Source organism: Chroicocephalus ridibundus, chromosome 1, assembly GCF_963924245.1.
Source record: "Chroicocephalus ridibundus chromosome 1, bChrRid1.1, whole genome shotgun sequence".
Lineage (NCBI taxonomy): Eukaryota > Metazoa > Chordata > Aves > Charadriiformes > Laridae > Chroicocephalus > Chroicocephalus ridibundus.
In genome coordinates this window covers 61,315,991-61,337,513 of record NC_086284.1, presented here as the reverse complement: position 1 = coordinate 61,337,513, position 21,523 = coordinate 61,315,991, and the positions used below count along the sequence as shown (strand labels likewise).

The following is a 21,523-nucleotide window of genomic DNA, read 5'->3' as shown; positions in this document are numbered from 1 at the left end:
CCTTCCCTAAGGCCATGAGTTGTACTTTTCCCTGTCATTCTTATTCCCTCATTATGTTCTTCAGTCGTGGTTTTTACTTACTACTTTCAGATTTTTTCTTAGTCTCCAGCTCCTAGCAGAGTCCACACAATAAACAAAGCCATCCAGACACACTGGAAAAAAGACCAATTCATTTTCTCAAGTCTTTTGCAGACTGGTGGAATAATGTTTTCCTTTTTAAACAGCTTTTTTAGTTTATTTTCAGAATTAATTCATACCAGCAAACAAGGTTGTGCAGTGCTGCTAAACAGTGAATGCACTTATCCTAACAGCAGATACCATATACATAAGATGGAATACAAGTACCCATCCACATGCTTCAATTTTACCAGAGGAATCATAGATCATACATAGTTTGTATTCATATCCACCTAACCCTTGGCTTCCAAAAGAATGAGAATTTATCATGTCGTCTGACACCCATCCACTAAGAGTTCATTTCAGTCCACTGAGCATCCACAAACTACTATACTCTCACAGTTATAGCCACCAGTTAAAATCCAAACCAAGTATACTCTTCATTCACCTCAGAAAGAACTACTTGGCATAAAAATCCAGCAGCAGGGAATTTGACCCATCTCAGAAAAATCCTGTTTCTGTCCCTTGCTCTACCTACAGCCTATTTATATGAACCAAGATAGTCGTGTAGGAATAGAACAACAAAAGGACTCAGACAAAAGCGCTGTCAAAGTCCAAAACTCCCAACAGTTCTCACCTTTCACTTTAACTCTGAAAACACTCAAGTTTAACTACTTTCACAGATTCCATCAACCATCCTTCAGTTTTTCAGTGCTGAGCAACCCACCACCTATATTCTCAAGTCCTGTCCTGATAGCTTGTCTCTAGTCAACAAGGATATGCAAATTTGACTACACTTTTTGTTATATCACAAAGGAAATTATCTCCTATTCTTGCTACAAATGACTTAAAATGTTTCTAAAAGAGAGAAGGGAGTACAAGATCTGAAAATGGGTAAGTAGCTAGACAAGTACCTTCCTTGTCTAGATAGCCATTTTACCACTTTTCTGACGTGCTGCTGAATATTCAAGGCACTTCAATATCCCCATCAAATGGAACAGCTATGGTAGGCCTGCTCAGCACAGCTGGGTAGGAGAGAGCATTCCTCTGAGAAACGGGAAGCAATGAGTTGGATCTATCAGGCACAGGAAAAATTTATACCAAGTTCTATACCATCTAAGACCCACTTTTCATTGTCTTTTTTCATAGAATCATTTAGGTTGGAAAAGACCTTTACAATTGAGTCCAACCATTAATCTAGCACTGCCAAGTCCACCACTAAGCCATATCCCTAAGCAGCATGTCTACCTGTCTTTTAAATACCTCCAGGGATGATACCTCAACCACTTCCCTGGGTAGCCTGTTCCAATGCTTGGCAACCCTCTCAGTGAAGAAGTTTTTCCTAACATCCAATCTAAACCTCATTTGGGGCAACTTGAGGGCATTTCCTCTTGCCCTATCCCCTGTTACTTGGGAGAAGGGACAGACACCCACCTCGCTACAACCTCCTTTCAGGTAGTTGTAGAGAGTGATAAGGTCTCCCCTCAGCCTCCTTTTCCCCAGGCTAAACAACCCATTCCCTCAGCCACTCCTTGTAAGACTTTGGCTCGAGACCCTTCAACAGCTTCACTGCTGTTCTCTGGACACACTCCAGCACCTTCATGTCTTTCCTGTAGTGAGGGGCCCAAAACTGAACACAGTATTCAAGGTGCAGCCTCACCAGTGCTGAGTACAGGAGGACAACCACGCCCCTAGTCCTGCTGGCTACACTATTTCAGCTACAGGCCAGGATGCTGTCGGCCTTTTTGGCCAACACTGCTGGCTCACATTCAGCTGGCTGCTGACCAACACCTCCAGGTCCTTCTCTACCAGGCAGCTCTCCAGCCACTCTTCCCCAAGCCTGTAGCACTGCATGGGGTTGTTGTGACTCAAGTGCATGACCTGGCACTTGGCCTTGTTGAACCTCATACCATCGGCCTCAGCCCATTGACCCAGACTGTCCAGACACCTCTGTAGAGCCTTCCTACCCTCAAGCAGGTCAACACTCCCACCTAACTTGATGTCCTCTGCATTTACTGTGGTTGCACTTGATCCCCTTGTCCAGGTCATTAATAAAAATATTAAAGAGAACTGGCCCCAGTACAGAGCCCTGGGGAACACCACTTGCGACCGGCCACCAACTGGCTTTAACTGCGTTCACGACAACTCTTTGGGCCTGGCCCTCCAGCCATTTTTTTAACCCAGCAAAGAGAACAGCCATACAAGCCACAAGCAGACAATTTCTCCAAGAGAATGCTATGGGAAGTGTTGTCAAAAGCTCTATTAAAAAAAATTTAAGTTTCACTGCCACTCTTACACTTGGTGCACTTGTCTACCAGGTTTAACTGCCTGGCTTAATCCAGGGAAAAAGCAAGGTAACATTTACCCAAGCAAAACGCAGAAGAGTTCACACAAAATACACACTAAATACTTGTTCAGTCCTCTCCCCCCAGGCCTTGGTATTTCCCCTCCTTTCAAGCACATGGAGGAATAGGACATATACAAAGATACTTCAGAATTGCCAACATGCCCATCATGGTAAACAAGCAGCCTGCGTAACAGTCTGGTTGAGTTTGAATTCAAGTAGTACTCACAGCATTGGCATCGACATCACTGTGTATGGCAACTGTTTTAATCCCCATCTTCTTACACGTTTTGATGACCTACCATATAAGAAGTGACAATTATCAATATTTAAAATATCAACAGTTTAAGAATTAAGTATAAAAAGAAAAAACTTAAAAGATTACATACTTACTCGGCATGCAATCTCTCCTCTGTTTGCAATAAGGAGTTTTTCAAAAGTCTGAGGAGAAAAGAACAATAAGGATCTTGACAGATGAACAAAACAAGTTTTTCCTCCCTCCAGAAACACACATTCTTTTCTCCTCCACTTCCACTAAAACCCTGGTTCATCCATGAGCTTGTAACTCCAAGATCACTACTTTTAAGAGTGTTCTGCTGATTTAAAAGTGATGATATAGCATAAAAGGTATGCTATACAAGATCTACCTGGCATATACACAGGTTCAGAAGAAAAAGGTGTTGGCTATTGACACTAGCATTCCCTGGATCACCTTATCACACACTGTGCAGAAACTAGAACTCTACAGAGGCTCTAGGAGACAGCCAAGTCCAGGGAAAAGACATTAATAAGCTCTGCCAAAACACACAACAACCACCTCTACCCTGGAAGCACTTAAGTCACCTATTTTTTCATGCACAGAAGATATTCAAAGGAGGTACGCTTACCATACTTCCCAGGTCTCTTTTTAAAAACTACACAAAGGGAAGGATCCCATATTATGGCAGTACTCTAAGGATCATGTTTTAAAAGTTTACACCTACATTCTGCTAGACACAGAGCAAATGCCCGTGCCAGTGTTGCCACCCTTCTGTGGGAAGTTACCATCACTGTTGTTCTCCCACTGCAGTACCCATGTGAACGCTCCCAAGCCTGCTTTGGGAAAGTACCTACACAGAACCTAAGCCTAGCTGATTTTACCTCTACTTGGAGTATGCTGGCAGATACCTGTGGTCACTGTCTCTAACCAGCACAGATGATCTGGAATACAATATTCATCTGACATGGGAGATCTTTAAAAGGCATTCCAGTCATAAGGAGTAGAAGTTCCTGTCTGCCTAGGGCATGAAGGTTAAAAGACAAACATTGCCACCCTGTACAGGCATGCTTGCTGAGTTGTACCAGCCTGGCCCTGGCCCCTCCTTGTAGCTGCACCTCATGTGAGGAACCTGGCAAAAGCCTGTATTGCCATCATGACACTGTTATACACTCAGTACCACATAGCAACCAAAGCACAACAGAACAGCAGATCAAATTTAGTACACCCCTGAAATTCACTGTCTCCTTTCACACTGGAATGCACTTTGTGCTGTAAATATACCTTCAGTGCTCCTATCATGCCTGTAAGGCGGGGCTAACAAGCTGTAAGAAGTCAATGAGCCTTACACCCTAGACAAAAACTTCCCATTAAGAAAGAGTGGTGGATGAGCAGGGCTGCTCAGCATAGAAGTCTCATTGCTGGGAGTAAGGGTTATTGCTGTCACTGGCCTTGCTTCTAAATACACAGGTGCACTTTGATATGCACCTGCTTGGTTGTAAACACAGGCTGACACCAAAAGGGACAGTCCTGCTTTACACTTAGCCCACTGCTTTCCATGCATCAGGCCTAGCAGAGATGCAGCTTCAGGACACATCAGTTCAACACACTAATCGAACAGTCCCACTCTGCCTCCCACGCTCCAAATCAAAAAGCAGTATAGGGAACCAGCAGGACTCTCCCCTTCAGGGGCAGCCTGCAGTTATACCAGATTAGGTTTATCAAACTATACCCTAAGACATTTGATAGCTATTCTCCCTCCCCTACACCAAACAGCTGTTTTTCATATGGACTTGGCAGGGAGAGGAAGTACTGCCACTGCAGCAATGAAACTGCTTGTTACCCCCACAGTCATTAGTTAATTTGGGGAGCAGAAGGCAGATGTTAAGAGGAGGGGAAGAAACACTGCAAAACCCCAACAGGAACTTCTATGGGCAGAGTAGGCTATATATTGTTTGCTCCCCTGCTCCAAACAGATATACTCAAGGTGCCCTTGACCAAATTTACTTCTTCAAAGTCAGGGCTGACCTGGCATCACATGACCAGTTTAAAAATACTACCATGTGATAACAACATACAGAAATTAAGTGATAAGACCCTCCAGGTAAGAGCTGCAACAAGCTCATATGGTAAATTCAGCCAGATCTGCTGAGAAATGCATACCATTGCCTAGTACACAGGCACACCCACACTCCACTCAAAAGACAAATCTTAAACATCCATAAGCAAACTCAGTTATCAGAGGTACAAATACTGTAAGAACACCACAGGAGCTAGCTCATTTGTTTGAAGGCCCTTTTTAGCTGGGGATCTGGTCTAAAACCCAGTGAAAAAAACAGAAAGTTTTCCACCGTGCTCACACAAATTGTTCCTGAACCTAAAGGAGTTGCTTTATTATTCAAGTATGGTCACAGCACAAGATAAGACTCAGTATCAAGATGTTCAGAATATTTAACATTCATTTTAATTTTCTAATTCTGCAATAAAGACACTAACAGGAAGAGACAAAGACAAGTCTCAAGTCCAGCGCATAAAAAAATATCAGATGATGCTTTAAAGTAACATGCAGCTTTTTTATGTGACTTAAACTAATTAGTTTAAAAGAGTTTTTTTTATTAAAGCCTGGTCATTACAAAGGCAGTGGAAGGGGCAGTGAATGGAAAAAGCAGAAAAGAGATTAAACTATCTGTAGTAGCCCCTGGTTGGAATAATGTAGCTCTCCATAGTTAAGAGAAACTAAATATTCAATCACATCATCTGAACGTAACTATGCCTTTAGAAAATGCAAAGGACCTTGAGTAAGCAAGACCTTAAGAATACAGATTTCTTCAGAAGACTTCTTTTTAAGCCACAGCTCTAGGTACATACTGGTTTTCCCTGTTTTCTGACACTGCTTCACCACTGGTTGATTGCTTCTACACTAGTATACAAGGGGAAACCTATCAGTCCTGAACTGTCAGCACTCTTGCCCTTCAATACTAGCATACCTTCAGCCACATTATTTTTCCAAGTGTGTTACTTTAGAGGCCATGCCAAGACAATCTCCCACAAGAAAAATTTTTCTTGGCTTGTAACTGTAAATTCAGATTGCTACTGCACAAGTCCCAAGACGAGGATTTACTATTCTCTGCAGGCCTTAGAGGCCCATCTTTATCCAAGCTCTAAAATTCTCACCCCTGTGTCAGATCATCTAACAATCATGCTGCCGCTATTGCATACTTTTGTTTCTATGAAAAGCTTTTGGCTAGTCTAGCTCCAAGATGTTTTGACAGGCTTATACCTCCCACACCAGGCAAAATGTTAATAGTTCTTCCATAATTATAACATGTTCAGGCCAGTATGTAACTTTCCCAAGCTCACAATCACTTATCCAACCTTTTAAGGTATGCACTTGAAGTAGTATCCAATCTTGACAAGTATACTGCAAAAGCAACTTCCTTTTTGGTTTAAGAAAAGGAAGAAAAACATGCTATTAAACCAGGGACTGTGCACGGGTTATACTGGAACTACCATTGTTAGCAGCAGCACAGGGGAGAGGATAGCTTTAAAAGCCAAATGTCAGTGGTACAGTAAAATGTTAAAGAGAAGGCATGCACTACACTACTTACCTTTTCATTTGGATCATACACAGACGAATACAGTTTATATGAAGTTACAAGGCACCATCTTGAACACAGTGCTTCACACTACAGAAGAAAGAGGGAGTTAGACGTTTTTCTCCTGCTACAGTATTCCAGCAAGATAAAAACAGTTCATATACTGACATCTTGAGGAAACTCTTCCATATCCTTCTACTCCCCCACCAAGTGGATGAAAGCTTAGAAAGATCTGCCCCAGCCCCCAAGCACACACTCAACAAATAGTAACTAAAAACAATTCAGAAGCTGTAGTTATGAAGTCATTAGCTTAGGTATAAATTATTTTTCATAAACTCTCCACTACACCATCTTTTTTCCTTCTTCTTCCAAGAAATAACCACCAAGAAGTTCCCAGAAGAGCATGCATGTATCTACACACACCGGTGATGGGGAGAGTTCACTGCTAGGGAGCTGTTGGGAATACAGCAGGTAATGGACTGTGCCGGTATTCAGAGCAAAAGCAGAACAGACCTCAAATGCTAGTTCAGCTCCCAGTCTTCCCTACCACAACCCCTGACAGCGGTCTGAGGAAAAGAAGCCTTTTTCTCCAAGACTTCTGCTCCGAACCATCTTCCACAAAGACAGCTCCTATAGTTTTTAACAATTTTGCATACATCAGGAAAAGCATCATACACATACTATTTCAAAGAGAACATGATAGGTGATACAACAGATTTGCATGTGTATCAAGAAGGAGATTCAGACAGGTACTTCTCAAGCAAGTCAACTCGCAACATAAGGGCAGTTACAGTTAACCATAAACAAAAATAATCAGAGATAAATGATCCCACACCAAAGTTGCATCAAGACAGACAGCTCTGGGAGAACTACTTTTGCTCACCCAGTTGGAATAGAGAAGACTGTAAAAAAGCCTTAATACTGAATATTGTCTATCAGGAAGCACAAAACAGCAATGACTGGCAACTGCCAGAACTCAGAACCCATCAATTCTGTCTGAAAGAATTGTTTTCAGAAGCTGCAGAAATCTAATTAAGTAGTAGAAAGTAAAGGCGGCTCTCCTTTGAAAAGACTGGGGCGGGGCGGGGGGAAGATGAAGACAGACTACACTAGAAAGGAAACCAAAAATATAAGGAAGCATATGTTCATATATAAACCACCTAATTATTCAGCCACCCCTTCCACAACAGTAGTAAACACAGAGTTTTATCAATTTTTCAATTATCTTAAGTTTACTGAAAGCTCCTACTGGCTCTGAAATAAGAGCGGCTGGCAATAACTGGAATGAGAACACTCCCCTACACAGCCCTCTAGCCTGATCCAGTTTGAAGATACTGTTTGTGTTGCACCATAGAAAGCAGAAGCCAGCCCAGGATTGAGAAGAGCGTCACATTTGTAATGCAGCTGATACTATATAATGTTACAAAGGAAAAACCAATATATTTCAATACAAGTCCTATAATACAGAACTAAAAGAAGCCTTGAAGCACACTACCTCATGCCAGCTCAGGCCAAGCTTCACGAGTAGAAAGCTGCTACAGCTTCACAAACCATTTAAAAGCCAATCACTAGTGGCAGACATAGCATTCACTGTCCCAGGTAATCCAGATAAACTTAATTCTGGAATAATTCAGACATTCTTAATTATTCTGGAATTAAAAAGTCAGTAGAAAGCAACTGTCCCATCCTGTTCCACATGCTGGGCTCTCTCCCACTCAGTTTTTTGTTTTGGTGGGGTTTTTTTTACTTCACTCTCCAAAAATAAAATCCCGAATAACAACCTCAAATGCAAATCATTTGATTTGCTAGAATCAAAACCAGAGCTTTGGGGGGTTTTGTTTGGCAGGGGTATATTATTCTTCCTCTGAGGATGCAACAGTATAAACTGTTTCAGGTATTAAAAAGGGAAAATACAGTTCTAAGGACTGAATTCTGCCAGCTGCAACCACTGTTACCAGCTTGTCACTATCCCAAGTGTACAGCAGGACTGTTACAACTTCAGTGACTGTATTGTGATCTAGATCCTGTCAGAGGGAGCAGCAAGGATAGCTATAGCAGAAGCAGCATATGCTCTCCTGCCCCATAGTACACACAGTTAAGCAGATTGAGTCCCTTTCCTCTCAAACACTATTGACAGAAGTGCTTGTGGGACCACAAATAGCCTGAAGAAGGTCATACAGGACACACCAAAAACACTCCACCGAGTTAATATTATTCATTGAAGCAAGTGCTTGTTAAGGGTCAGTGGGGCTAACCTAAATACTTGCAGTTAGCTGGGGGGGACGGGGCAAGGGAAGAAAGGCTTCTGAACTGTCTTGTAAACACCTTTTATACAAAGCTAGTTTTGAATGTATATGAGAAGCCAGAAAAGTTATGCCACACATAGAAATAGTAGTTAACATTAAGTTTCAGAATCTTGGCCATGTGCTGTCTTGAAAAAAAAAAAAAAAAAGAAAAGCCCTGTTCAAACTTTTTAAACAGAAAGAGTAAAGTTACCAAGCAATTAAAAAATCTGGAAAAGCATTAAACCACACTCATCTCTGTTTTTACACTACAGAATTGGACAGATTTCACATAAAAAACTTGTAATAGCCTAACCTAATTATGCATCTATATTTAAAAACTTAACTACCTCCTCCCACACACACTAGAATCACTTAGAGAACCAGGTTCAGCCCTGAATTGAATACAGGTGGGGTAATTTCCTAAAACAAATCAAGCATATTGCTCAACTCAGATGTGAAATTCCAACTCCAATTCACAGTTTCAGAAAAAAGGGGTTGTGAGGTTTTGTATGTATCTGTACCAATATACACTAAGGTTTAAGAGCGTGCTTAATCTAGAATCCACTTCAAGAAAAGTCTTTTTAGCAGTCTGCTCCCAGCCACTATGAGCAACTGAATAAGCACTCAAAAATAAACACACATTTTGTAAATAATGCATGACTAGGGCCACAATGGAACACTGCTAAATTGCCATCTCCAAGTCAGGTATCACCTATCCCTGTGATCCCAAGCTCCTGCTATAGGTAAGTTCATTAAAAGCTACAGCAAAACATCCAAAGAACTCTCAAACCACTAACCCAGCCAACATCATACATGCCCTAGGTATTATACGTTACATAAAAGTTTCCTCAGAACAGAGCACAGAGAGCTCAGCTTAACCTAGTGACTTTTTTGCCTCTTGCAAAACTGGGGAAGGGTAGTAGAGTCATGGGGTATATCCTATTTTTGTCATGACTTGTCACTTCAATTTGATAAAGCTTTTGACTCTTGAAAGCCCAAGAACACAGACTATTCATTTATGCAAACTCCGGACTTCGAGTTTGGCTTGTAGTTTCCCACCTCTACTGAATCGTCAAAAACAGTTAGTGTTAGTACTGTATTATGGGAAAGCATCCCGCTTCATCTATTAATTGCACAATAGCCAAACTGAGCTTAAGCCTTAATAGCTGTAACAGTTCTAAAATAACTTTATATAAGTCAAACTACACAGTTAAGTTGTAAAACAGTACACTCATCACAGTGCCACTCTGAGACCTAGCAGAGAACCTGCCTCCCAGGGACCCAGGGCAGCCCTACGAAATCTCTTCAGGTGCTTTAAGGACAAAAGTTTAACTTGTTATTTAGAGATGGCTTACATGTATGTTTTTAAAGGCTTATATGTCCCTCATTGAGGAAAGAAATTTCCCTGCCATACTGGTGATCTTGTAAATAACTCATTGATACTGTGCTTTCTGGGCAAAAAAAGGTCTCAGTGTTGAAGTAGTGATGCAGACTTCCAGATTTCAGGCAGGAAAAGCATCATCTACCAACATTTGCTTTAAGAAGTCTAATATGGGAAGGAATGTATACTTTAGCATTACTGGAAGATACAGTAAAAAATGCCCAATAGTAACAGCTAAGAGTACCATACTTATTTTCATTAGCCATGAATTCTACCTCTTCCTTCTGTCTTTCGCTAGCAATCCTACTGTGATTTTTGCCCCTACACTTTCAGAGATTCAAGCTTAAGGCACCACGAGAATAACCCCTTTATATTTGCAGTGTATTTCCCATTAGCTCCAAGTATTCCTCAGTAATTTTAAACATGAAGAAAACACAATTTTTTCCATATTTTTATTACACGGGAACTTCAGGTGGCCGCAAGAATTTTAATCTATTATGCTGAAAAGGCAGCTGTACAAATGTTGTCAACAGAAAAGCAAACATAATGCTTCTAGGTCTATTTTTTTCTCTAATGAAGTATTTTCCCTTCCTTTGTACTCTCTCAGAGAGTGCTGAACAGCCGAGCACTTGTAACTGTGCAGATCCTCCTGAAGCCAACTACAAACAAAGATGTAGTACAAGGTTCTGTAAGGTACACTGCACTATACATAACAGCTCTTTGACTGTTACCAGGTTTGAGAACCACTGGCAATTCTAAGAGGGAGAAGAGAAAATCCATTTTTCATATTTGCTAACACAGCCCACAAACTAAAAACAAGGAAACACCCATACACCTAAAGCTGCATTTTTAAAACTAAATCTTTCCTACACCCAAGAACCTTCTCCCTTCTGCCAGTCCCAAAATTTTGTATAGTAACATAGTAAACCAGACCAGGGAATACATCCAGCTGAGAAGATACTCACAAGGAGTGGGAAAAATGTGTTCTCAGCCAGATTTCAGTCCAGCTTATCCACTTAGATATTCACGCAGCAGTACTGGCACAAGTTGGACGGAGACAGGAGCTCAAAAAGAACAGCTTGTGATCAAGACCTAGCAGCTGCAGAAAGTTGGAAGAGTTTGCCACAGCAGCAGGTCAAACAGCTCCAGCAAGGCTTGCGCCTGTGAAACAGATCACAGCACTGTAACAATAATGCAGGAACCACCAATGCAAGTTTGGGACAGACGAAAAAAAAACCCAAGAAAATTAAACAACACAAGTAGTGTTTCAGAACAAAACTGACGATTTTTACTCAATCTAAACTTTAATGAACTTAACTTTTTCTTCCAGAACTAAGATTTTCCCATAGTAGACAGCACCACGTGCTTTGCCTACAGATTCTAAACAGCTACTCCTGGGAGCAAGGACAAAACCAGAAATCTCAATCTGTGGTATGTTTTAAGAGTGCTTGTCAGTACCAAAATCTCCTGTTTACATACTAGAAACAATCAGTGAACTCCAGAAGTTTAGGCCTATGTTCACCTCCCCAGATTGGTGACAATGTTAACTCTGTTCCCTAATGGCAGATGATACCAATCTTGCTATCCCATCAGCCTAATTCTTCTGTGCTTATAAATATGGGGGAAAAGATTTCCCTGGAGTAACAGCATGCTAAAAATAACATCAGAGAAGAGAGCAAGGAGCTCCCAATGTACAGATAACTTCAATGACTTAAAAACAGTGGGTGCACAGGTGGCAGATAAACTTCCCATACATTGAGTTCAATGGTTAGAAAATTGATACACACTGATAAAAATCCGTTATCAGTTTACTCTTGATTTCATAATATATAGCATTTATCACTTTCTCCTACATTATTTTAGACAGTCTGACAGCTCTTTCAGAAGAGTTTCAAGCCTGAAATATCAAAAGCCGTCTCTCATCCTTGTTTTGTAACCACAGCCTTCTTTCAACATCAGATTTTCTCCCAGCTCCAGACAGGCAAAGCACTCAAAAAAACCACTCTCGTTTATATCCTGAACAGAACCAGTTCTGCATAAAAGCTAACTAAAAGTGCTAGTATTAGATTAGAAACACATTAGTTGAATGCCCAGCTCAGTGTTTTTGCACTGTCCTTTCTCAGGTCCTTTATTGGTTCCCACATGAGAAGGGCAAAAGAAGTGAAGGACAGCTGACTACCTAGTAGACCTTGCAAAAAATATAAGCGCTCCAAGCACATTAAGTTTGAAGGCATCAGTAATATTATTTGCCTATGTTAGCAAAATATAAAATAATCTATGAAAGTAGTTTCCGTGCAAATTTGTTTGATTAAATCTTTTTAAATATACTGATGTCTTGAAGGTGACTTTCATACACAGCTATTAAGGGCTAAAAATCACTTCAGTTACCTAGTCACAAGTGCTATTAGGTAGCTATAAAAATATTTTGTTTTACAAAAGCATCACCAGTGTACCATTTCTATAACGTTTACACTGACAGTCAGACCACAGCCTTAAGACATTAAAAGGAAGGAGACAAAGTAGGCCTTTCACACGGAAGCTCCAAAGGACCCACATCAAAGTCTCTGCAGTATTTAGTGGGAAGAGCACAGGTCTTCCACATCTATATATACATACGTGTATATAGCTACTGTCTTCACACAGCACAAGCCCTCTGCTAATTCCAAATCACTGTCTCAAATCACTCTCGAACTTCTCTTTTCTGCACTTTTCAAGAAGCTTCTCTCACATACACCTTCACAGCAAAACTGGTTTGCTATGCGTGTTTCCTGAGAAAAAAACACCTTGGGTAAAGCATGTCCTTTTTTCCTCTTCTTCCTTCTCAAAATGCCCTGTCCGCATAAACCACCTCTTTTACATGATCGCTAAAGACATGTGAGGAGTTCTTTACAGTATTGATATAGGTTTCTCTCTAGAAATGTAATCCCATCCCACACCCTAAGGAGTACACAGAGCAAAAGTTTTCTGCAGGTCAATCCCCTCTTCTCCACCAGAACTTGCAGACCTCCATACTATTTTCCTTTTCAGCAAAAAAATAAAATATAAATTCTTCCTGTTGTAAGTAATTAGACGTATTTTTGCACCGCTTTTCCCATACACAAACTAGTTGTAGTGTCATTGAACCGTTACACAACACTGTGTGCAATGCAGCTTGTTCTTATCCTACATCATCTCCTCTTTCTTTTAATGCAATCTGTAGAAGTAATAGAGAAGAAAACATAGCAGCTGCCTCAATGAAGTTACTCCATAGTCTAAGGCTTTCTAGAAGTTTAAAGCCTTCACCAGAAGACAACAGTATAGCTCTGCAATGAGTTTATTGCATCTTCATTAAAAGAGAGAAGAATGAAAGAGACACACAGTAAAGCTTTAAGTAACAGCTGAAAGATCCATAACTATCTGTGGTAAACGGAGGAGGGGAAGAGACAACACAGTTTCACAAAGCAGTAGCTGTTTCCTATGAGCTAGGATTTTACTACTAAAAATAGCACAGAACTGCACTCTTTACAGCATGTAACATGCTATTCAAATTATGCGCTACCCCTGAGTTTTATCAGGCTCCTGTTTAACAGGGGGAGAGGACAGAAATAAACAGGGAGTAGCATACCACCCTCTCCAGCAGCAGAAAGTTAAGCTAAAATGAAAAGAATAAAAACCCACACACGCAGGTTGGAGGCGGGGGAACAACACACCAAGACACAGACTCGGGTGGGGGGGGGGGACACACCAAGGCACAGACCCTTGAATGTTGCCAGCCCTCAGCAACCGAACCCAGGACCCGGCTTTTACAGTTCCGCGACAGCCACCGCCTCTCAGCCGGCACCCGCAGCCCCCCGCCCGCACACAGCGGCGCTCCCCGCCGGGGCGGGGCGGGAACGGCCAGCTCCCAGCAGCCGAGGGGGATCCCCGACAGCCCCAGTCGTTGAAACGGGGACGCCCCCCACCTTCCGCAGGCCTCCTCTGGGGGGGGGCGGCCCTCTCCCCCGGCACCACAGACGGGGGACAGCACCCGCCCGGCGGCCCCATCCGCAGCCCCTCACAGGGGAGGGCGACCCGCCCCGGCTCTTTACCACAGGGGGCACCCCCCCAACCGCTCCCCGGGGAGCGGCCCCCCACAGCTCAGCGCCTGAGCGGGGAACGGGGGGGGGGAAGGAAACCAGCCCCCCGAGGCGGCTCCTCACCCTCAGCAGCGCCCGCAGACCCCGCCGGCCACCCGCAGCGCCCCAGCGCATCGCCGCCGCCATGTCTGCCGCCGCTGCCCCGGCCGCCCTTTCACCCGGGGCGGCGGAGGGCCGGGCCGCCCGCAGCCAATCCCAGCCGCCGCCGCGGGCGCCAGGGAGCAAGCGCAGCCGCGTGCCGGGGGGCGGGGAGGGGCGCGAGGGGGGCCGGGCAGCGCGTGCCCGCGGGTGCCGACAGCTGCCTACCCCTCTGGCCGCCCGCTGGGCCTCGGGCCTCGGGTTTGTGCCTGCCACGGGGCGGGTGGCGCAGGCCTGGCGCTTGGAAGCTGGAGGGAGGATTTTTACAAGGGCGCGTAGGGGGCAGGAGGAGGGGTGACGGCTTCAGACGGGAAGAGGGGAGATACTGTTCACCACGAGGGTGGTGAGGCACGGGAACAGATTCCCCAGGGAAGCTGTTGAGGCTCCATCCCTGGAAGTGTTCAAGGCCAGGCTGGATGGGGCTTTGAGCAGCCTGGTCTAGTGGGAGGTGTCCCTGCCCAGGGCAGGGGGGTTGGAACTAGGTGGTCTTTGAGGTCCGTTCCAACCCCAAACCATTCTGTGATTGTGATTCCACATGGGTTGGGGGAATCCAAAGCACAGACACAGGCTGGGCACAGAATGGCTTGAGAGCAGCCCTGAGGAGAAGGACTTGGGGGTGTTGGTGGGTGAGAAGCTCAACATGAGCCGGCAATGTGCGCTGGCAGCCCAGAAAGCCAACGGCATCCTGGGCTGCATCAAAAGCAGAGTGGCCAGCAGGGCGAGGGAGGGGATTCTGCCCCTCTGCTCCGCTCTAGTGAGACCCCACCTGGAGTACTGCGTCCAGCTCTGGAGTCCTCAGCATAAAAAGGACATAGATCTGTTGGAGCAGGTCCAGAAGAGGTCATCACAAAGATGATCAGAGGGCTGGAACACGTCTCTTGTGAGGACAGGCTGAAAGAGTTGGAGTTATTCAGCCTGGAGAAGAGAAGGCTCTGGGGAGACCTTATTGCAGCCTTTCAATACTTAAAAGGGGCTTATAAGACAGGTGGGGACAGACACAGAGCCTGTTGCGATAGGACAAGGAGTAATGCCTTTAAACTAAAAGAAGATAGATTCAGACTAGATATAAGAAAGAAGTTCTTTACAATGAGGGTGGTGAAACACTGGAACACATTGCCCCATCCCTGGATGCCCCATCCCAGGAAACATTCAAGGTCAGGTTGTCCAGGGCTCTGAGCAAACTGATCTAGTTGAAGATGTCTCTGCTCATTGCACAGGGGCTGGACTGGACAACCTTTGAAGGTCCTTTCCAACCCAAACCATTCTATGATTCTTAGTTCTCTGGGGCTCTGAGTACATTCACATCCTGCAATGAGAGCCAGGATGTCCCAGAACAACTGGCATACTCCCATGCCACAGGAAGGCACAGGGGAGAAGAAAAACTGCTAGGCAACTGGGTTCATCCAAACATGAGCTTGAGGTATTTTTACAGGACTCTTGCTGCACGGTCCTCGCAGTAGAACAGAGGTTCCTACTTGCATTTACACATAATATTGAAAAGTTTGGCTTAGTTTTATTATTTTTGACATCACTCTTAACTTCTTGTATTAGTACTTAACGTTCAAAGTGAAAAGAGGTGAAAGCTGTGATAACAGAAAGGAGAACACTAGGCTTATTGCTGCTGCATGCAGTGAAATGACGACTTCTCCTTTTCTTCCCAAGTGAGTAGCAAAAATAAAACTGGCGTTGGTTACCTTTATTGCATGTTTGTACATTTGCTCTGCTGTATTCATGGTGCCTACCACAACTCCACAGGTGGAAACAACGCAAGAAAACTGTTCTTAGTGTGTTTAAAGGAGGCCACCGTATTCGCAACGGGTAGTCACAAGCAGACACCGCAGATCTTCTCAGTGCACATGGAGAGTCTCAAAAGTAAAAGAGGCCACGGGGAGAAGGGAGGTACAGACCACATTGTCCTCCACCGCAGGCTCTGTGTTAGAGATGTTAGATGCACAAAGATAACACACCGCAACATCATGTCATTGCATGGGAATGGTATCCTGAGGCACTTGACGTCAGTTCCTCCTGCATGCATAAAGCAAACAGTCACATGGCATCACCGGGGTGTTTTCTTTTCCTCTACAGAAGAGATTCTGTTTGCAGGCCCCGGTTGAGGGCTCGGCAGCCACCTACAGAGGCACATCAAAGGAGGCCCCCCACAGCTGCAAAGGGAAACTGGCTGGGATTACACAGAGGCACCGCGGCACAGAGAAACTTTGCAGCCAGCTGGGTGCATAAAGAGCTTGATACAGTGAGAAATGGCCTAATGCAAGCCCGTTTCCAAGTGAAGCTAAGGCTCCTCGCATATGGAAGGCACTGGGGGGGCGGGGGTGGAAACCACCACACAACACCTCAAGAATGCAAATCTTTTTCCGCTTGCACATGAAGTTTTCTGCTTTTAGTATGATTTGATTTTGACTGACAGATTTTACTAACGGTCTTTTTGCCTATTCTATGTAGAAGTGGGTGCTGCACAGGAAATATAAAATTCTGTTTCTGTAAGAAGAGGGAGATATCTAATGGAACAAGATTCTACGCAATTACTATTGAACATTCTAAAACCCAAAGAGAGGCTAACATGCATCACCGTTGCTAAAGAAATTGTAGGTACACAAAAATGAAATTTTCCTATATGATACAAAAATACAGTGAAATGCGAAAATAAAATATCTGTAATAATTAAAAGATATATGAGTTTGTATAAAAGCAAAGACCCTAGTTCTGCATGTAAGCATATTTGTAATGTCATAACTCTCAATATCCACTGCTGTCTCAGTTACTAAAGCTATTAAGATGCACAGAGTTAAGCAGCTTTATAAGAGACTGGAATACTGGACAACTTATCCTCTCGTTGTTTTGAAGGGATCCTGGGGAACTGCAGCTTTCAATGCTGAGAATTTCCTCAGTCTCTTCTTTACAGCAGAAGGTTACCTTTGTCTTCTAACATAATTCCAAATGTAGACAGAAATCATAAGTTGTTGTATCATCACCCAACTTTTAAGCTGTAACCCAGGGAGAACTGGAGTAATTGTAATCCTCCTGCCTTTATCTAATAAGGAATATATTGTATCAAGTTTATAGAACATGAAATGCATTATGCACAAAAGCCTGTGACTGAAGAACTCAAAGCTAGAAAAACTCTTTGAAGTATCTGTTATATATTCTGTAAACAGCCTTTGCTTCTATCAGCATTCTGCTCAACACACTGAGAGAGACAGAAATTCAGCCTTAGAGTCAGTCAAGTCAATATCTCCATGCGTCTCTCTGCTAAGTACCTACAGAAAAATCTTGACTGTGAGGAAAGATCCTTCATGCCCGATTCACCTAAGAGATTCAAGAGTTGGAGGCTTGTCAGGTGCCCCAGAGAAACCCCAAAGCCCAGCCACAGACACCGGGAAACCAAGATGGGGTCCAAGCTACCAGCTCCCTACTCTTCTGGCAGACCTTGATTTCAAACCCCACAGCCAGCAGCACAGGCTTTGGGGCTTGTTGGGGCTCCTCGTGAGTGGCAGGAATGCCCTTCCTCTTCTAAGGCTCCTCAGGGATGACCCTGACACACATATGCTTCAGGCATGGCTTGATCTTTATCTTGGCCTCCTGACCTCAGGGGTGGTTCAAAGCTCATGCATGCCACATGGCCACTGTTTCTCCAGGAGCGTGAACCTCCCAGTCAGCACCATTCACCTTCCCCAGCCATCAGGTCTCCTCGGGAAAGTCCTGAACCTCCCTGGCGTCAGGAGCTCCTCAGGAGCAAACCAAGAACCCCTGACCTTAGTGGGGCTTGACTTCGTCTTCTACCTAGCTTCAGGGGTGGCTTAATACCCAAATCAGGTTGGCTTACTCTGGGATGTTGTGATCCGCTTGGCCCCCAGGGACAACCTGAACCTCGCAACCACACAGCCTTCAAGGCTGCTTTGGGACAGCCTGCATCACCCCAGCTGTTGGGGCTGCTCAGGGAGGGCTTGAAATCCCCAGGTCTCTGTGGTTTCTCATAGCTGCTTCCTCAGCCCCTCTGACCACCAGCCTCCCGTGCTCCCCAGCGTGGAACAACTTCTCTCCCCAACTTCCTAGGCTGCTCAGGGGCATCCTGAGCCCCTGACCTCATGGGCATCTTGATCCCCATGCTGGAAATAACTGATCTGAGGTACCTTGATTTCACCCCTGCCCAGCCACACAGGCTCCACCAGGGAAGCTGGATTCCCCTCCCCAGCTGGCCTCCAGGGTGACTTGACACCCCTCCAGCCTTTGGAGTCTCCTCAGGGAAGGTCTGAGTCTTCACCCCCCACAGTATGGCCTCAGATGTGATTTGATCCCTTTCCCACCCTCAAAGGCTGTTCTAGGAACCCCTGTTGTCCTCTCCCAAGCGTTTCTCCCAGCCAAGAGACCGTTCAGGGATGGCTTGCGTGTCCCACTCTTGTCTAGCCCCACTGACAGTTTCAGCCTCATCCCAGCTTCCTGCTGTTGGTCAGCCCAATCCCCCACTTTCACCAGCCATCCAGTCTCTAGGGCTCTTCGAGGGCAGCCTGAACTGCCCCCAGCCATCCCAGAGGTGCTTCAGAGGCCAGGCAGAGGTAACACAGGGAGCCCTTACCTGAGTCCTGGCACAGTCCTTACCATGCACAATCCTGCAGGATCTGAACAGGGCAGGCAGACCTGGGTGCTGGTACCGAGGTCTATCAACAGTCCCAGACTGTTGAAGGTGATGACTCAGGTGTAGGTCTGTCCTGGGTCTCTCGTCAGGGGGAGCAACAAGAGACAGGGCTGGAGACAAAACTGTGACTGACAGTAGACCAAGGTCCAGCCAGGAGATAGGAACAGAGATAGGACTGGAGACAAGTACACCTCAGCAATATAGCTAAAAGAAAGGCTGAATGCTCAGGCCTGAGCTTAAATGGACATCCCGAGGCCACGGGCAGAGGATGTGGGTGGAGGCCTCAGGTGAGGCTGGTCAGGGCCATTAAGACCTGTTGAGACACTCAGTGTCCCAACACCCCAGCAAAGTTGCTCACTGCAACACAGGGCTGATTGGAGAAACATGCAGGAGCTCCCACACTAGCAAAGTGAGAGTCCCTTCATCTTGGGGACTGTGTCTGGCTTTCTCCAGTCTGGTGATTTGGATCAGACACAACTTTTAACTTTGTTTACATCCTCAGGATGTTAAAAGCCTGTTGATAGAAGCGTGATGTAAAAACTAGGAGTTAAGCACCACCTGCCTCAGAACTAGCTGGAGCCTGCAGAGGGTCTGCAGCAGGGAGGGCAGGCAAGGAATGGGAAGCAGGGCGACTTGCAGAGTGTTTCAAGCAGCTTGTGAGATGCAGCCCTAAATAGCAGTAGTTATCAAGGAGGGCACGTGCACATTTCAGGAAGACATCGCACTTGGATGTGATGAAGTCATACCGCTTTAATGAAATTTCTTACGAGATTAGCACAGGAATCACAACTGCTTTGACACCACGGAGTGATGTCTCTGTGGGAATTGTGCTTTTCCTGTGATTTCATGGACTGAAGAGTTCTGCAGGACTGCATCAAAGTGGCAGAGATCCAGACAACTGGAGAGAGTTCTTCAAGGAGGAAAAGGATGAGAATGTGAAATTCACAGAGAAAGTGCAAAAAGAACCCAAAAGTGTATTCCAGTGTAGCCTGGTGGTAAATACGGCCCTAAAGAAGTAGGGCTCGTGGGCTGGGGAGGACTCAGACTGCACTGATGTAAAGGTTTTACTTCCTCCTCAAGAGCCTTGGAGATAAGGGTGTTACAGAACCAGGTAAGCGTGACGGCTCCACAGGTCAGCAAATATAAACTCACACTGTTGTTCACCCCATTGCACAGAAATTAAGTTTGGCTTGGAGCCTTGCTGATGAACTCCTGGAGTTGTCACACTAGTAGGATCAAGTAGGGGAGAGTACGATCGCACAATCACTAGGATTGCTGCTCAGCACCTGTATGAGGTGAACCTCCAGAGGTTCTGCGTGGCTGGAGGGTCATCTGTCCAGGAACCAGGGAAGTGAATTCTAAAATCAGGGAGACCCGGAGCACTTGCTGTGTCTGAAATGCATTAAAGAACTCCAGTACACGTTCAAAAATCCAGAAATTTTGCTGAGTCTCTTCTCTGTGGCATTGTTCACACGGAGTGACAATGGGTTTGACTAGTAGTTTGAAATTTGCTGCCTGCTTGTAATGTGAATACAGTTTTAAACACCTTTGGATCGTTTCTAAGGCATTAAGGGTAACCCTAAAGATTAAAAACAAATCTGTAATTCCTTTGATTTAAAAAACCCAACATGTTGTCAGGACTAACAAAGATTTGCGCAATGGCTGGCTGGGCTGTCAAGCCCTAACGGAGTCGTGGTGAATTCCTGCCGTAGTATTTATTGCCTGAAGGTTCGCTGCTCAGTAATTAGAATGGTACATTTAAATTTAAGATTGCTTTTAGAATTTGCTACTCCTGGGCATGGACAAGGTGAAGGAGATGATGGAGTTCCTTAAAAGAGGCAATAAGTTCAGCAGGGCTAGATCATTTGTTTGTATACCAGCCATGGCATGAAAGCTTGGAGCAGAGGGAGGCAAGTTGGTTTGATTGAGAGGAAAAGAAGCTTTCTTCTTGGGTACATAGAGCAACAACTCCCCTGAGTGCAGAGATGCAAATGAAATATCAAGGGAGAAAAAGGGAACAGGGCTGAGATAAAGTATTTGCTTAGATCTGTTCCTGATGGTGGCACATCTGTTCCAGTGGGTCACATCTTGTCTTGCTGTAACAGCAAAGATGTGCGTTCTTACCCATCTCCTTCTGGTTTCTGCCGGAAGCACTGGGAATTTCAGACTTGTGAAAAGGAGTTCAAGAAGGCTGAATCTCAAGGTCAAGCAGCATGTTTATTTAGTCGCAGCTGTCTGACACAAAGGGCTCTCACTTGTGTGGGTTATTCCATCCCATTTTCCTCAGAATGATCAGTATCTTCTGTATGTGGCATGACAGAAGACACATGGGTGATAATCCTCATATCAACCATGAAGATACTCCTGGCTGGTCCTCACTTGCCTGTGAAGGCTATTTAAGTCCCCTAAGTCTTTACAGCTTTGCTCTGGTATCAGTTTCTCAATGCCCATGGTTTCATATTCCTCCCCGGATCCAGTGATGACAAGGGAGGACAATGCATTCACCATATGGTACTAGAAAGCGCTGGATTTTGGTAGTTCAAAGGGTGGTGGAGTTAACAAAGACCAGCTTTTGAGGCATTGATTTCAGGAGCCCCTGAGCACAAATAAGAAGTTAAACACTGAGGGAAGAGCTCCACC

The 21,523-nt window shown here is 44.7% G+C and overlaps 1 protein-coding gene across 1 annotated transcript in view; it reads right to left on the bottom strand.

Moving 5' to 3' along the window:
- Positions 1-14,311, bottom strand: part of PCCA (propionyl-CoA carboxylase subunit alpha) — a 294,043-nt gene extending 279,732 nt beyond the window's left edge. Inside the window, exons 1-4 of the mRNA XM_063337025.1 lie at positions 14,158-14,311; positions 6,326-6,403; positions 2,855-2,902; positions 2,691-2,759 (exon numbers count right to left, since the gene is read on the bottom strand). Coding sequence (XP_063193095.1) covers positions 2,691-2,759; positions 2,855-2,902; positions 6,326-6,403; positions 14,158-14,220 — 258 coding nt within the window. The 5' untranslated portion in view covers positions 14,221-14,311. The remainder of the gene's footprint in view (positions 1-2,690; positions 2,760-2,854; positions 2,903-6,325; positions 6,404-14,157) is intronic.
- Positions 14,312-21,523: the final 7,212 nt, after the last annotated feature.